At 41.3% G+C, this 17,985-nt stretch overlaps 2 protein-coding genes across 9 annotated transcripts in view; one reads left to right on the top strand and one right to left on the bottom strand.

Moving 5' to 3' along the window:
• The window catches only part of LOC126999980 (cholesterol transporter ABCA5-like), a 50,756-nt gene extending 46,690 nt beyond the window's left edge, over positions 1 to 4,066 (bottom strand). Inside the window, exon 1 of one of the 7 annotated variants that reach the window (XM_050863313.1) lies at positions 3,262 to 4,063. The gene's annotated coding sequence lies outside the window, so the exon portion shown is untranslated. The other 6 variants (XM_050863316.1, XM_050863315.1, XM_050863314.1 and 3 more) reach the window with 6 other exon arrangements.
• A 2,180-nt stretch (positions 4,067 to 6,246) lies between these two features.
• Positions 6,247 to 17,985, top strand: part of LOC126999979 (uncharacterized) — a 30,094-nt gene continuing 18,355 nt past the window's right edge. For both annotated transcript variants that reach the window (XM_050863311.1, XM_050863312.1), the window contains exons 1-14: positions 6,247 to 7,279; positions 7,492 to 7,729; positions 9,429 to 9,574; positions 9,969 to 10,252; positions 11,751 to 11,881; positions 12,422 to 12,566; positions 12,977 to 13,042; positions 13,424 to 13,575; positions 14,223 to 14,399; positions 14,767 to 14,880; positions 15,137 to 15,478; positions 16,242 to 16,507; positions 17,174 to 17,382; positions 17,747 to 17,931. In XM_050863311.1, coding sequence (XP_050719268.1) covers positions 7,269 to 7,279; positions 7,492 to 7,729; positions 9,429 to 9,574; positions 9,969 to 10,252; positions 11,751 to 11,881; positions 12,422 to 12,566; positions 12,977 to 13,042; positions 13,424 to 13,575; positions 14,223 to 14,399; positions 14,767 to 14,880; positions 15,137 to 15,478; positions 16,242 to 16,507; positions 17,174 to 17,382; positions 17,747 to 17,931 — 2,466 coding nt within the window. In that variant the 5' untranslated portion in view covers positions 6,247 to 7,268. The remainder of the gene's footprint in view (positions 7,280 to 7,491; positions 7,730 to 9,428; positions 9,575 to 9,968; positions 10,253 to 11,750; positions 11,882 to 12,421; positions 12,567 to 12,976; positions 13,043 to 13,423; positions 13,576 to 14,222; positions 14,400 to 14,766; positions 14,881 to 15,136; positions 15,479 to 16,241; positions 16,508 to 17,173; positions 17,383 to 17,746; positions 17,932 to 17,985) is intronic.

The following is a 17,985-nucleotide window of genomic DNA, read 5'->3' on the forward strand; positions in this document are numbered from 1 at the left end:
CTTCTGTATATTCTACCAGTACCCCTGACAATCTAGTAGAGCACCAGCACTTTGAAGGTAACTTGAATAACTTGGTTATAAATCTGTCTGATGTCGCCAATACTTTGCATGATCTAAATCCTTCCAGCAGTATGGGGCCTGATGGTATCCACCCTTGTTTGCTCAAACACTGCTCCTCATCCCTTTCATACCCCCTTTTCTGGCTCTTCCATAAGTCAGTCCAAACTGGTGAACTCCCATAGTCTGGAAGTCTTCCCAAGTAGTCCCCATCTTCAAGAAAGGTGTGCGTTCTTCCCCTCTTAATTACAGACCAATAAGTCTCACTTCAGTATCCTGCAAGTGTCTCGAGCGTATTATTGTGAACAATCTGACATCTTTCCTCTTGAATAATAACTTATTAGATTCTAATCAGTTTGGCTTCCGTAAGGCTCACTCAGTTGATGATCAGCTCCTTCTAACATACGATGACGCCACCTGCTGGCTTGAGGGCATATGGTCGACCTTATACTATTTGACTTTAGTAAAGGGTTTGACCTTGTTAATCATAACATTGTGATCAGTAAGCTCTCCCACATCGGTATAGGGGATCCCTTACTCTCTTGGATACACGGATTTCTGAACATTTAGAGTGATGAGGGTTGTGGTTGGGGGTTCTGAGAGTGATTCTGCGCATGTAACTAGTGGAGTTCCCCAGGGGTCTGTCCTTGGACCAACCCTTTTTCTCATTTATATAACTTTGTGGCTCACGGTCTGACCTGTAAATACAAAATTTTTGCTGATGATCTGAAAATATACCAAAAGATAAATAAGACTACGCCTTCTCTTACACTGTTAGATGGTGCTTCTGTGCAGAGAGTTGTAAACCTACTGGTGTCACGTGCGGAATCGTGGGGGCTCAGGCTCAACTCTGACAAGACCCGTGTTCTTAGGTTCTGCCAAGGATCTGCTCCAAATCTTGGGCCATACTATGACTACTATATTAGAGGAAATCCTTTACAGTTTGTGCAGTCTGTATCAGATTTAGGGGTTCAAGTGGATACTTTGTTGAAGTTTCATCTCCACGTACGCTCTGTTGCAAATAAAGCTGCAGGAATTTCGTCGAATTTACTTAAGAGCACAGTTAACCATGAGCCTGAGTTTATGAAATCTCTTCTAACCTCTCATATCCATCCTGTCCTGGAGTTTTGCTCAGTTGTGTGGCACACAGGGTATGTAGGTGATACTGACATGCTTGAGAGTGTCCAACGACGATGGACTAAGGAGATTGTTGGACTTTCGCACCTTGACTATGCCTCCCGACTGGATGCCTTGGGTCTCTTCTCTGTGCATGGCAGACTGCTTAGAGCTGACATAGTCAAGGTCTGAAAGATTTTCAATGGCCTCTCTCCTGTGCAACCCTCTAAGTAATTTTCCCTCCAGACATCCTCTAGGACCCGTGAAAATTCTCACAGAATATTTCTACCCCACAGCAACACAGAAATACGTAGGCGATACTTCTCAGTCCGAGTGACTGTTTTGTGGAATAGCCTGCCAGACACAGTTATCCTGTCAACATCCTTAACTGTATTTAAGAGAAAGCTAGCAGAGTACCTTGGTCAAAGATTATACGAATATTAACCCCTACATACATATACCAATGTATTCTCATATAAAATTTCATATGATCTTATTTTTAACTATAGTTCCTAAACACTCTTGTCACAGAACATATCAACTCTAAATTACTTTATTTAACTTACAGAAATATAAATATAAATACTTATTTCACCTATATACATATAAGTCATTATATTATATAGCTGGTCTTTACTTAGTGCAATCAACACACCTTCCAGCAGCGGCTTAATAGTTTTAGTGCTAAGAGTAATTACGCAAATATGCATTCTGCTGGGGTGTTGGCACTTGTGGGGTTCCCTTCTCGTGGAACCCGTCTAGGTAAGATGTCTAAGTAAGACATGCACTCCTCAAATAACTCATTTCCAATGCCTGCACTCTAGACCTCTGACTTTCATTCCATTCTTCAATATATATAGCCTCAAAAAGCTGTGTGACATTAGCAAGAATTAAAACTCATCTTACATTCCCCTAATGGCCAGCTCCCCTTTCCAATTACAAAGATGTCAGTTTGGTTCCTAATGCACTAGTAAAATTAGGACTATCAGATAAGTAGAGGTAAAGTTGGGTTCTGACACTTCTCAAATAACAAATGGGATACTACCTGTAACAACCTGTCCTCTCTAGTACTGAAGTATGACTGAAACAACCTAGAGCAAGGTAGCCCTGATCCCTCTAATATACTTTATCTTTCCGGCACACTAACATGTTAGAAATGATAAGTTAAATAAGTGTCAAAGTTAACATGTGGGGAACTCCAGTGAGCTGATTTTCTTTCCCTGAAAAAGGATGAAAGGACAAAATTGTTGTATTTCCAGTGAGCTCTGATGTGTTTGTTATTAAGGTGCAATGGTATTTCCTCGGGACAATCACTAGTTCTTGAGATGAGACTGCTAAACTTAATAGATATTTATCAAAATACTTAGGGAAAATAAAATGTATATAAATAGGAGATGCATGTGTGTTAATAAGCTATCTCATCACCCCATACTTACATTTTTTTTAAATATATGGAGTAGGCCTTGAACACCACCACCACCACCCACCTTATCAGTGGCAACAAACATATCTCAGACTGGGCAAGGCTGTGGTGATGCAGCCCCTGTCACGTGAGACTGACTCTTTGATAACAGCACATAGTACCACACTCTCCCCCAGTACACCCCTCCCCTCCATCACAGATTAGATACACCCCCCATAGGAGCCTATAATACTGCCCCCTCCCCCAAAATACCCCCCTCACAGCTTATGATACACCCCCCCCATAGAAGCTTATAATACTACCACACCCTTCCCCCTACAAAACCACCTCCCTCCCCCTACGTAATATCACCCCCACTATATTATCACCTCCAAGCCGAAATCCCCCCATAAAAGCTTTTAATACTGTTCACCCTCCCAATACCCCCCCACAGAAGCTTATAATATCGCCCCCCTCTCCTCCCTACGTAATAATCACCCCCTTCTATAGTCCTCCCTCCTTACTGTCTTGGGGGTTGTCATATGTTCTTCGTACTGCGTCGCTGATAAAGAAGATAACGGCCACTCTGCATGTATTGTCTTCCCCCCGAGGCTTATCTCCCTTTACCGCCTTTAAATTCCAGGCCACGGTGAGCTATGAGTGGTTAATTAAGATATAGGACTCGCCTGTGACATTTCTGAAGGGCGCGGCGGTCCCTCCTTGGTCCCTCCCCTCGCTGCTTTATCTTGATGGCACAGATGATTTGTTAATAGTAGTAGTAGTAGTAGTAGTAGTAGTCGGTCGGGAGTTTTGCCTTTGTAACGGCACTCCCTGATGTGTCTACTGTCTGGGTCTATTATTTTCCTTTTTCTTTCATTCTTTTTTCTCTTATTGTCCAAAACTTGTGTACTGTTGTTTTCGTTTGTTCGGTGTGTTCATTTTCAAATAAAAATTTTCCAATGGTGTCGTCCTCTTCTTCCTCGTAAGGCTGTTGCAGCCTCACGCACTTTATTCTTTCCTCAGCATAGGCCGGGCACCAGAGCAGAAAGTGTCGCAGGTCTTCGTTTTCAGCTTCACACATGTCACACTTGGTTTCCTCTTGCCGGTGTCTGTTTCTGTCTTTTAGTTGCATGTTGTTTGTCCTGCATCTGAATAGCACTTCTGAGGCTTGGTTGTTGTTGTATACCTCCTCTTGTCCTCCCAACTCTTGTCTCCATTTTCTATATATCTTAAGGCTTGCTTTCTCATTCATTTGCCTCTTCCACTCTCTTGTATCCACCTCTCTCATTCTCTGCTTTATACTCTCCTTTGTCTCATTCCTCACACTCACACTCAGTCCCTCTGTTGCTCTCAGTTCATTCAACAAATCTTTCACCCACCTACTTTGTCTCTTCTCTATCATCTCCTCTCCCACCCTTCTCACCAAATCGTTTCCTTCCACAAGAACATACCTTAAGTACTTCCACTGTCCCTCCCTTATCCTGTTTTTAACACTGGAGCTTCCTATCTCCCCTGAGTGCTGCTTGTGCATACATTGGTGCCCTCAAAATCTTCCTGTACACCCCATTCTCTATCCTCTGCAACTTTTTTATGTCTGTCTTTGTGATGTTTATTATATTTACCCCGTACAGGATGGATGGCAGCGCAACATTTTTCCAATATGTCTTTCCTATTAACATTCTTGAACAGCTCTTTTCAATTACATTGTATGTCATATTTGCTAGCCTTCTCGCTTTCCTGAACATTTCTTCCTTTTGCATTTGAAAACAGTTCCTCTTGTTATTGACTATTATTCCTAAATATTTAATTCTATCCCCAACACTAATGCCCCCTATGTTTTCTGGTTTGTTTTCCATATTAAAAATGATAATATTGCTTTTCTGCTTATTTACTTCTAGTCCATATTCTTTAGCTATAGTCTCCATCTTCTCTATCACCTGTACTGCCTCCCCTACACTATTTGCCAAAAGCATGCCATCATCTGCAAAGAAGAGTGAGGTAATCCTGAATGCCTCATCTTTGTACCCACATTCTAGCTCCTCTAGCTCCTGAATTATTTTAAAAGTTATCATCTTAAACAGTGTAGTTGAGGCAGTACATCCCTGTCTAATCCCACTGGTCACTTCTATTTCTATCTCCTCCTCTTCTTTATCTATCTCTATCTTAGTTCTATCTCCTACATAAACTCCTGCTATGAAGTTAATTATATCTGGGTTTACCTTGCTATCCTTTAAAACTTCTATTAACTTATCTCTTCTTACACTATCATAGGCCTTTGCAAAATCTATCGAGATTACTATCAATGGTTTCCTCATCTTATATGCTCCTTCTACACAATATCTTAGAATAAATAGGTTGTTTTCTATCCGGCTTCCCTCTGTGAATCCTGCCTGTGTATCCTTACCTATACCATTTATCCTAATGTGGTCTTCCAAGCTAGTTCTAATCACAGCCATCATTAGCTTGTACCCTACATTTGTCAGAGCTATTGGCCTTAGTTCTTTAACCTTTGGTCTACACTTCTTTGGTAACATGACTGTCCTAGAGTCCCTCCATCCCTCTGGTATCCTCCCTGTCTCTAATACTGCCCCAAGGTCTTCAACCAACACCTTCCGTAATACTTTACTTTTTGCAAATTCTTTGTACATTTCTGGCTTTATTTTGTCTGTTCCAACTGCTTTTTTATTCTTCATTCTATTGATACATTTAATTACTCTATCTTCCCTTATGCTTTCTTCTTCCAGATAGATGAATCCCCCCTTCACCCTTCTTGTCATTTCCATGTGTTCTCTCACTTCTAGTCCACATTTTTCGGTGTGCTGCCACCCCACTGCCCTCAGCTCATTAATATCCTCCAACCTTACAGCCTGGTTTTCCTCTATGTCCTTTTTTACCTGTTCATACTCCTTACATACTCCTCTCTTCTCTGTGTTCCAAACTTCCTTTATATCATTTCCATGTTTTCTGTACACTCCACTCCAAAAACCTTTTACTTCCTCCCCCACCTTTCCTCTCTCCAGCTCCACTCCGTCCTCCCCATATATCCTTAAAGTGTCTTTATCCTTAACCTTTTCCCCTTTAAGTATTCTTATATACTCCCACATCTTTTTCCCTCCATCTTTCTTATCCTTAATTTCCTTTGTTATCTTCTCCTCTTGTTTGTACATTTCCTTCCTTATCTTTAATTGTACCTTTGTTCTTTGTTCTACATATAATTTTTGCCACCTTTCTTCCTCTTCTTTGCATTTTGCATTTCTCCTATTTCTGTTTAACCTCTTCCTTTCTTTTATTTCTTTCCTTATTTCCTCGTTTATCCATGCTGGTTCCTCTCCGTCCCCTAGCTTTTTCTCTCTTCTTCTATATACACTTTTTAGCACTGCATCTGCTGTTTCTCTCATTTTTTTCTCCAGTTCTCCTATACTGTCCACCTTATTCCTCGTCACACTTTCTTCTAGCTTTCTCCTAAAGTTTTCTAGTGATGATTTATCTGTTTTATAGTACTCCCTCTCAATCCAATCATTTTTCTTGAACTCCCTCTTTTCTTCTTTTACCCTTAATTCCACCTCTATCAGGTTATGGTCTGAAAGGTCATATTCTTCCTTTTTTTCATCTATCCTCATTTTATGGAACCTATTGTACACCTTGTCTGTCACTAATACATAATCTATTAATTTCTTTCCGCCTTTGTCTTGGTCTTGGTCTGGTCCGTCAATGGATAAACAGATAAATAAACTGTCAATTAATCAATCAGTAATCTCTTGGGAATAGTAATGCTAAAAAACAACCCTAGCTATAATCAAAGTTTTCGTAAATTGACCTAAAATTTTACTCTAGGTACCTCTAAAACTCCTATTTCTACGTTATTTCGATCAGCTGACTGGTGTTCGTGTCTGTAATAGTGAGTATAATTGATAAATTATCCAAAAAAGGAGATTATTCGGGTTCTAATGAGTGTTGTTTTAGGTTCATGGTACAGAAAAAGGCTCAAACTACCACCAGGGTCATAGAACTACACCCTGCCAGTGCTCCAATATCCTGTGAGAGCCTTTTTTTATTGTAAAGTATGTGTGCTTTGGTGTTAGAGGTGGTCCGTCATTTTATCGGCTGCTCCTTAACAGAAAAAATGGATCTACCGGTAAATCCCAACATACAAAAATTTATATATACATTAAGATTATTACATACACAGCAGTACATATATATAGATTACATACACAGATTTCCCCAGTCTTCTACAAGGGACTATTATTTTTTTTTTTTTTATCGGCTGCTCCTGGACGGAAATGCATCCCAAATAACAAACACAGATTATTACATACACAGCAATACATAGAGAGACTACGCACATATATTTCCTTTGTTGTCTCCCTGCAACAATACACTATCAATCAATCAATCAATCTATCACAGTCTTCATATCATATCCGGCGCGATCCGCCTCGATCTGCAGCAACCTCATTCTCTCACTCCCACAGTTTCTCACTTCCCGGGCCAAAACCTTGTTCACACCTTAAATCTCTGGTGTATCATGAACAAAATATTAACAACTGAATCTCTCCAGCCTTTTTATAATATATGTATAAAAAATAAGCATGCACTGGTACCGTGAAAAAAACAGAAACTTCAAAATGACACGTCTGCACTCGTTTCCATGGCAACCTGAGACGCCACTGCCACGCGCGGGTGAAGAAACATGGACACTGTGTATCCTTTTACTATTTTAAGAAACTGACAGATAACACATTGCATTTAAAACTTAGGAATGTATTAGTCTAGCATTTAAGCAGCTAACCAGGAACAACAGCTAGTCAGAATCACTATACAATGAGAGTAAACCTGTAACTTCTTTGTGGTAGGTGGGAGGGGACAATGAACTTCTTTAAAATACGTAATTCCTTGACTGAGGGTTTGTACAGAGGTGTGTGGGCAGGGCCAAGCCGAGTGGATGGCGTCCGCGTGGTTGGGGAGTGCGTGGTGTGGGTGGCCAGCGAGGGTCTTGTCACCACACCCATGATGAACCCCCAGACCACAACTACGATAGGCCAGCCCCCACCCACAATAGATGAGGCTGGAGAGGACATGAAGGAAGGGGGGCTCAGTTCCACCACTCAGTACATCCGAAGTCCGCCCTTCACCAAGCTGGATGCTGTGGAGGTGAGGATCATTGGGTGGCAGCTCTCCATCTCCTCTTCATATTGCTTACCTTTAGTGATGGTTTAAGAGGCATGGGAGTCAATGCTCATAAGGGAAGAGGGAGAGGAAGGATAAAGAGAGGACACCAAGGGAAGAGGAAGGATAAAGAGAGGACAACAAGGGAAGAGGAAGGATAAAGAGAGGACAGCAAGGGAAGAGGAAGGATAAAGAGAGGACAACAAGGGAAGAGGAAGGATAAAGAGAGGACAACAAGGGAAGAGGAAGGATAAAGAGAGGACAACAAGGGAAGAGGAAGGATAAAGAGATGACACCAAGGGAAGAGGAAGGATAAAGAGAGGACACCAAGGGAAGAGGAAGGATAAAGAGAGGACAGCAAGGGAAGAGGAAAGATAAAGAGAGGACAGCAAGGGAAGAGGAAGGATAAAGAGAGGACAGCAAGGGAAGAGGAAGGATAGAGAGGACACCAAGGGAAGAGGAAGGATAGAGGACAGCAAGGGAAGAGGAAGGATAAAGAGAGGACAGCAAGGGAAGAGGAAGGATAAAGAGAGGACAGCAAGGGAAGAGGAAGGATAAAGAGAGGACAGCAAGGGAAGAGGAAGGATAAAGAGAGGACAGCAAGGGAAGAGGAAGGATAAAGAGAGGACAGCAAGGGAAGAGGAAGGATAAAGAGAGGACAGCAAGGGAAGAGGAAGGATAGAGGACAGCAAGGGAAGAGGAAGGATAAAGAGAGGACAGCAAGGGAAGAGGAAGGATAGAGGACAGCAAGGGAAGAGGAAGGATAAAGAGAGGACAGCAAGGGAAGAGGAAGGATAAAGAGAGGACAGCAAGGGAAGAGGAAGGATAAAGAGAGGACAGCAGGGGAAGAGGAAGGATAAAGAGAGGACAGCAAGGGAAGAGGAAGGATAAAGAGAGGACAGCAAGGGAAGAGGAAGGATAAAGAGAGGACAGTAAGGGAAAAGGAAGAGGAGGATAAAGAGAGCACAGCAAGGGAAGAGGTTGAGGAAGGATAGACAGAGGACAGCAGGGGAAGAGGAAGAGGAGGATAAAGAGAGCACAGCAAGGGAAGAGGAAGAGGAAGGATAAAGAGAGGACAGCAAGGGAAGAGGAAGGATAAAGAGAGGACAGTAAGGGAAAAGGAAGAGGAGGATAAAGAGAGCACAGCCACGGAAGAGGTTGAGGAAGGATAGACAGAGGACAGCAAGGGAAGAGGAAGAGGAGGATAAAGAGAGGACAGCAAGGGAAGAGGAAGAGGAAGGGTAAAGAGAGGACAGCAAGGGAAGAGGGAGAGGAGGATGGATGCAATGACATGGATCAGAACCTATCATTATGACTACTAATGGTAAAAGCAGAGGCTGAATGATTGTGCATAACTGGACCTATTTGTTTACTGTTCTAGTGTTGTTAAGTGGCTGTGCTGTGACCCTATATTTGGATGTGAATGCACTTTGGACTGGAATAGTTCTTGGATGAGCTAAGAGTTAATCACACTTTCCAGATTTTGCAGTCCAGACCAAGTACAACATTATCTGCGACTGCATTATTATGCCTACTATTATTATTATTATTTTATGCAGCTACAAGCCTCTCTTCCTCTCATCCTAAATCACTGTGTTAAGTAAAAAGGTAAATCAATAAAAGTTAGCTAAAAAGATGAGAAAATAGATGAACACACAATGAGGTCGTTAATAAAATGTTTCAGATGAGTCCCTGTGGCCGTCACCTGGTGCTGGCTGGACAGGCTGCGGGCGGGGAGAGTGTCCTAGTGTGGCGGCGGTGGCCCCTTGTGACCTCGGGCCCAGCACAAGTCATCCTCAGGGGCCACACAGTGCATCACATAGAATTCAAGTGAGTGGTTTTAGTGTCATAATAGGAGTTTCTCTCTCTCTCTCTCTCTCTCTCGTTCCTTTTTCCAATAACTATTTTTCATAATCACATTCATATTTATAATTACTAAAAAGTCATATATAAGTTAACCATTTGGATGAGCTAACTACCTTATTAATCTGGTAGCAGCAGGGATCATATTTCTTAATAGTCCCTCTAAGTGAGAAAAATTAGAAAAAAAATCATCACACACAAACCATTTCATAATACATATAAAATCATTTGTGATCAGTTTACGTATCATCTATTTTGGGGGTTTAAATCATGGCACAAATTTGGCCCGTCGCTGCTACACGGTAAAGCCACAAATTTGGCCTGTCGCTGCTACCGGGTTAATAGCAATGTTCTTTTTCAGTGGTGGAGGTGACCATTTAGGCATACTGTCCACCTCCACTGCAGCCATTAACACCACCAAGAAACAGGAGGGGGACAAGAGCACACGGCTAGTACTCTCGGTCTGGAGGTGGCCAGCGGATAGTGATGAAGCAGCAGACTTGACACAGGGCTGCAGTGGGGACGACTCTGTAGGGCCGCAGCAGGTGGTGGCGACAACCCTGGATCAAGTAAGGGCAGAGCAGGTGACGCGGCTGTCCCTGAGGAGAGGACTGCCTGCTGGGGAGGTGACAGTCATGCTGGCAGGTGTGTACTGTTGTGTGCAGTTGTGTGTGTGTGTGTGTGTGTGTGTGAGAGAGAGAGAGAGAGAGAGAGAGAGAGAGAGAGAGAGAGAGAGAGAGAGAGAGAGAGAGAGAGAGAGAGAAAAAAATGTGTGTGTATTTACCTAGGTGTATTTACCTAGTTGTAATTTTACAGGGCCTGGGCTTATGCTCGTGTGGTCCCGTCTCCGTTTCTGTATTTGTCCAACTTTTCCTTAAAGTTTTGCACACTCTTCGCCGATACTACATCCTCACTTATTCTGTTCCAAACCTCTATATTTTTTTGCGGGAAGCTGTATTTCTTTATGTCTCTCAAGCATCTTCCCTTCCCCAATTTTTTACTGTGTCCTCTTGTGTTCCTGGTGTTTATTCCTTCTCTTAGTAGTAACTCCTCATTATCTACCTCTTCCATTTTAATCAATAATTTCTAAATTTGTCTAGATGACCTTTCCCTATGAGCCATGCTAGAGTAAACCGTCAGGCAAAGAACCGAAAGGTCTCACCAACCAATGCGCCAGCCTATCCAAGCTCATCAAACAACAGAACATAATCCAGTAAGACAGGGATAATAGTCGTAAAGCTTGTGGCCAAGAGTATCTCTTAGAGCAGCTTTGAAAGCACCAAGGTCTCTCAGCTCAACAACTGCAGAGGGAAGAAAATTCCAGGAGCCCACTTCACGAACTGGGAAGAAACGACCCCGACACTCAAGGGAACAACAAATATGAGCAAGCTTGAAGACATGACCTTTTGTACCCACAATTCGAGCAAGCTGGAATAGCCTATTCAAGTCAAAGGGGGCAACACCATGTATGATCTTTCAACACTCAATCAAATCAACTCTCAATAACCTCCCGCAAACAAAAAAAAGATCAAGAGCAGAAAGCCTGTCTGCAGAGGACAAGTTCTCTAGGCCATCTGTTTTTGGTCCACCTTTGCTGGACTGACTCTAGTAGCTTAATGTCACCAATATAGCCAGTGTTCCACACAACTGAGCTGAATTTAAGTAGAGGATGAACATGAGTAGTGTACAGCGCCATAATAAAATCATGAGAACGGCATAGCCACATTTCCCGCTTTGGAAGCCACAGAACGAATATGGTCATGAAATTTCAGTTTAGTATCAATCATTACCCCTAAATTTCTGTTCAGTGTTAAATGGGATAGGAATATCACTAATGAAGTACTGGTCGTAAAGGCCAGCAGGAGGGAGATCTCTGCCAAATCTTAGAGCAACACATTTGTATGGGTGAAGGTTAAGACCCCATGATTTTGCCATTCCACTCAGTACATCAATATCTTGCTGGAAAGTAGCTATACAGTTGATTGTAGAGGAAATATTATTACTCTGAACCTTCATATGAATTTTTAAGTCATCAGCAAAGATCTTATATTGACAGCTAAGATCTTTGCTGATGACTTGTGTTTGTGTGTGTGTGTGTGTTCATGATTTACAAAGCCTTTTTTTTCTTTTACTGTCTTACTAGTGGGCGAGGAGGTGCAAATGTGGAGACTGCAGGAAGGTCCACTTGGTCCTCAGCTCATCTCCAACACTGTTGGGTTTGGTCTCCTGGCCCCTGACACCATCTATACCATGTGGTGCCTCACGCCTGATGCTGTAAGTCAAGGGCTGTAATGGAAAGGGAAAAGGTGAAGAAATCAAACCGAATTTTATATATATCAATTTGTGACATCACAATGAATATTGACTGGAAACTGATGTTCAAAGCACTGCAAATTATCTCACTTGGTATGTTACAGTAAGGGTATCGTTTAATTAAATGTTATGTGTGGAAAAGGTGGTGGAGATATTTAGATATTTGATGTGGGGAAATTCAGATATTTGATTTATTCCATTGTTAATCACTTCATCCATTTTTAGAGCTGGTCAACTTCTTAATACTGTTTTACACATTTTATTCTTATCTACTATTCCAGGCCTTCTTTTGCCAATGTACTTAGGTTATGTGCAAATACTGTGTCACTTTATATAAAGAATTTGAACATCTGCAGGTTTCAGTATCAATGGGGGGGTCATGGAACCAATAATCAGTGATTAACGAGGACCAACTGTACATACGTATATATATACATGTAAACTTAATCAGGGTCATTGTATTGATTATACTTAAATTATCTCATTTTCTACTCCTGCCAGTATGTTCTTGGTGTGGGCAGCGGGTGGGTGATGGTCAGTGTTGGTGGTGAGGTCGTGTCAAGACTGGGTGGTGGAGCAGCAGGCCCTTGCCACAATGGACCCCTCACAGATCTCCACATCCACTCTTCTCACCTCTATACTGTTGGTGAGTATGATTATGTATGATACAATGAAAGCTTTTTCAAATTACTTCTTCACCCAGTATTTTTATCACCTCTGTGCTCCTGGCGAGTGTGAGTTGTGTGTTTGATACAACTCTCCCACACCTGCACACACTGAAAACATCAGACCACTATCATCACCACTACTTCTACACTATGGTGTAATTGAATTAAGTTGTCGTGTATCTACTCCCATAATCCCCACAAACAGTAATATTAAAGCATTGTGGGCATTGCCCAGACCATTTGTATGACTAATGTAATCTGGCAACTCTAGAGGAGTAGGAAGTGTTGGGAGTTATAGATTGATAGGTAGATAATCAGAGATGAAGATAGATGGAACGACAAGAATGTGTCATTTATCTATCATTGGTGTAATTTTTTTCCGGTACAGGAGGAGATGGCTGGTTGAGGGTGTGGGAAGCAGAGATGGTAGAGGAAGCTGCTCTCAAAACACCACGTAGGTGTCATTGCACTTTGTTCATGGATTAGCCTTGCATGAGTCGATTAATTAACCTGGTAGCTGCGGCGATCATGTTTCTTAAAGACCACTCTAAGTGAATTAATGAGAAAGAATCATCACTCACACAAACCATTATATATGTATCAATGCATTTGTGATCAAATGCATATATATAAAATTTTGGGGGTTTATGTCATGTCAAGAATTTGGCCTGTCGCTGGTACGCAGTAAAGCCACATATTTGGCCTGTCGCTGCTACCGGGTCAAAAATATATAATTGTCACAAATGAGAGTAAAGTTGAAATAATAACATATTTTTTTTATATTATGGATTTACTCAGGGAGTCTTAAGTTTGTATAATCTAATATACTATGTAGGTGGCATGAGGGAGGTGGAAGGCTGGTTTGAGGCGGGAATCAAAACCTCTTGGCTTCAGCTGGTGCGGGAGCTATCCATCCACAACGGTCCCGGGACTCCCATCACTCTCATCTCTGCTTCTCTGCCTGGTACTCCAGTCTGGATAGTACAGGTGATATAATTTTGTAGTATGACAACTGGTAATTCGACTTGGTAATTAGTTTTGATTTGCTGTGAGAAGGCAAAGAATACCAAATTATAAATAAAAGCCAGAGACTGAACCCTGGCATGTCAGAAAATGTTCATAGTTTCTTATCAGTAAGATTCAATTGGACTTTGGCCATAATAAGTATGTCATTACTATAATGGTACTGTATATTTTGTTATATATATGGAAATTTTCTGATATAAGACTTTTTTATAATATGGTGATTATGATAATGATGTTGATACAACAATTATAAATAAGAAATCCCTAACTTGCCCCTCAGTCTATTGTTTCACGTTCCACTCATTTCATGGATCTATTCTCAACACCACTTTTTCTCACATCCAGACCATGCCTCCAATGCATTTCTTCAGTGCTCACAGTTTTACATTATAGCATCTGCTGTGTTGTTTCTCCTCCCCATTTTTCAACATCTTGCTGTTCTATTTTTTACATGGACCATTGGCCCATCATCTGCCTTTCTGCTGCCCACCTGACCTCCCATCTTTCTGCATCATGGTGTTAACATGGAATCTATTATAAGGAATGGACTCTTAGGATTTTGATGAGTGAAAAAATACTACCAGTCATACAGTCTTAGTATACTACAGACCACCACTGGCGTGATCTATGGAGTGTGGGCCAGGGAGTGGACAGCTCATGTGCTGCATCAAGGCCCCAGTGAGCGTGTAACTGGTGTTGCTTTGTCCTCCTCCACCACCCACCACCACCCACTGCTGGCAGCCACCACCCACCATCATTACCTCCTGGTTGCTGCTTTACCAAAGGTGGAGAATAATGAATCTCAAGTGTCCTAGCTTTTATATTAATTTTGTAGTAGGACATACTAAGTCTTTCCTGTATCTCTAGGATTTAATTTGTTTTCTTGTTTTTTCTTGAAGATAGTAGTTAACAGACTGTAAGTAGATTCTTTATTGTGGGTTCAGTGCTTTTCCATGCAGGGTTTGGCTGCTTCATTTCTGTTATTGCTAATGAATAAGGACAGTACCTTGAACTAATATTGATTTCTAAATCCAAAGTGTGACAGTGGTTATTTATGTGTAATCTGAAATTAAATATATGAAATTGATTGGCAGTTCTTAGTTGATAGGTGTAGTGGATACAGAAAGATTATAAACCATTATCCTTTCACAGCCCAACACAGAAGAAAGCCTCGGGGATTTGGATGGTGCAGTGCAGGTGGTAACCACTCTGGCCCGGGCACAGGTGGAGGGTGTTCCTAGCTGTGTTTCTTGGGCCACCTGTCAGGTACATCATGACCCACCTTGATCTGCCATGGCTTAGTCAACCCTACACAGAGCACTATAAAATACTGCAGATTTTGAACATTTGAATCTATATCTGTTACTAAACTCATTAAGATATAGCAACACTAATAAATAGGTAGACCATCATTGATATAAAGGTATGCAGATAGGAAGAACAGATTAACAGCTTCATTATTTGAACTGGCAAATCAAAATTGAGACTGAAAAGTTCTAAAACTCACTCATTTCACTTACAGGTAACAGGAGAGGATGATCTAGTGGTGATAGGTCTGGAGGATGGCTCACTTAATGTTTTTCTACTCCACCTGGCACCCAAGACATTTGAGAAGCGCCTCACACTCATTCAGGTAGAACGTCCCCATGAGTGCAAGATTCAACACATCAGCACATCCAGGGAAGCTGAGCCAGGAGGAGGAGGGAGAGCAGGAGGACAAAGAGCAGCCCCAATCCTAGTAACCTCAGCAGATGATTGCCGGCTCTTTATCTTCAAGTTGATAAGAGGCGCTAAGTTGACAAAACTTGACCCAGTTGGCTTTCACCAACTCAAGTTTGTGCCTGAGAGAATCAGTGTCAAAGGGGTGAGATGAATATTGTTATTATGGTAATCAGTTACTCTATCAGAACAAATTATTGAATTTACCCAATGAGACAGAAGGAGATATGTAAGAGGCAAATGACAAATTAACCAAGACTGCAATGGAGGTAGTGCTGGAAGTTGTAAGAAAGGCACCAGGGAATGGCAATAGTAAACTGCTTGATGAAACAAAAAATTTCATAAGAAGCACAAATATATGAAAGTTAGGACCAGAAGGGATGAGACAGCTGGCAAAACTTACAAAATTTATCCTCTTGGGTATTGATTTGAGCATGATTGTTGAGCAAAGCTTTAGTTTGTTCCTTATTCATCTGTAGCCCTACTTGAAGAGCTTCCCTGTTTAGTTTTTCTTTTATATACTGCAGTTTGCCATTAGTCTCACAATAAAGAACAATATCATTGCCAATTTAAGACTACTTAGGCATTGTTTTCTGTTTTTCATCTCAGAAAACTGTTTCTAATCTCTGATTCCTCCTATTTTTTCTAAGCACACTGTGAACAGTTTAGTTATGATATTATTTTTTCTAACTCTTTTTATTGGAACTTTTCTGGTGTCTGTATGAAGTTTAATAGTCACTGCCCATGATTTAATGGGTACTTCCACTCATAGTGAGAAGCAATTAACTTTACTTTTGTAACCGTTTCATTCTTTTAAATTACATTATTACACTTACCCTTATAGTATTATTGATGATCATGATTTTAACTGCAACAATCATTGACACAATCCTACTTCATCCCCAAAGACTGTGGTCACTGTGGATCATCCCAGCGGACTAGCTTACGAAATCAATGCCCTGCCGTCACCACCTTCCCCTTCACCCGGGTCCACCACACAGCCACCAGCAGCCAGAGCTGCCCCAGACTCATGGCTCCTACAGCAGCACTCCCTAGCAGAGGCACAGGTGGTCTGGGAGGGCAGCAAGGTGGTGCATCAGCAGGTGTTGGAGGAGATGATCCACACCTGTTGCCCTGAAGTTGACTTCCCCTCCTTTCTTCTCACTCTAGCTGCGTAAGTCATCCAGGTCTCGCTTGGTTGTTCATGGATACGTTGCTGTGTAGGTTCTTCACAGCCTCCACTCCACATTGATAAGTTGCTGTGTATTTTTTTCACAGCTTCTGCTCCACATGCAAGTCCTAATATGAGTCACAGTACTGATATAATTTCAATGCCATTTTTTAAGCCCCCTCATAATATTTACTTAAGTTGTTCTCATTTGTTCACTTGGGTTTTATTTTTTTATTTGTACATCTAGATGATTATATTCTAGTCAAAAGTTGAATAATTATTGAAAGGAAGGACCACAAACTATTTCCTAAAGAATTAATTGGTATAATCAATTTGAGAGTCTTCCTTTATATCATGACAAACCCTTACAATGATTTCCAAGTTAAACATGTTTGTGTACCACTAGAGGATGGTGTAATTACTGATGAGGGAGAGATATCAAAGCAATCCAGGAGGCAAATAAAAAATAAGGATGTTAGTTAGGAAGGCTAATGAACTTAGCTATAATAGTACTAGTGATTAGTAGAAAATAATGATAAGTATGATGATGACACAGTTATCATTATTTCATTTCTGATGCCTGACATTAAAGAACGGCTATTGCTATAAAAGAAATATGAAGTATGTGATGATTTGTGGCCTGTCAGTGACATTACTTACTCTAAACAGCCCTGATGGACAGTCCATGATAGGAGTGACAACTGAGGGTCGAATAGTTCACACATGTAGAAAAGCCAAGTCTAACTTCAGTGTGAGGGTCTCAAGTAAGGTGAACCGTGATGGCTGTTGTCAGTCCAAGAAGAAAGCTCCCCAACAAGACACCAGCGATGCTAATGACTGCAGGAGTTTGCCTTCTTCAGGAGAGAAATTGTTTGATTGTAAGTTTGTTTTAACATTATTAATGAATAATATTCCTTTTCAGGGTGCAATGACTAGGTGTTACATAGTTCCAACTAATCAATCCTTACTTGCATAACAAGACATCACTAAGTTACAGATATAGTGTACAAACTGTACAAACAAGAAGAAAACTGTTTAACCACTCATTTTGGGTAAATTTCATCAGAGATGTTAAAACATAACCTGTTAGAAAATTAGATGGGTATGTGTTCCATGTTATCATATTCCATAATGAATTGGACAGTAATGTGCTTAGTGTGAAGGGTGTACCCTAGTAATGAACAAAATGGAACAGACTTACAGAGTACTAGCTTAATATTTCCTTGCAAATATTTTCCACAGGTGGAGATGGAAAATGTAACAAGCTGATGGCTGAGGAGAAGAGGAGTTTCTCAGTAGTGGCGTGTGTTGCTGAGGATGGAGCTTGGGCTGCTGCCTGGGTTGATAATGGAGACCTCTTTGTGTATAGGGCCAAAGGTGCTTCCTTTCCCCTCCCACATGGTGTTGAAAGGAAATTTCGTTTAGTGGTGAGTAGTTGCAAGGGCCTCTTGGACACTTGTCATGAATGTAATGTGTAGTAT

The sequence above is a fragment of the Eriocheir sinensis genome, chromosome 17 (assembly GCF_024679095.1).
Source record: "Eriocheir sinensis breed Jianghai 21 chromosome 17, ASM2467909v1, whole genome shotgun sequence".
Taxonomy (NCBI): domain Eukaryota; kingdom Metazoa; phylum Arthropoda; class Malacostraca; order Decapoda; family Varunidae; genus Eriocheir; species Eriocheir sinensis.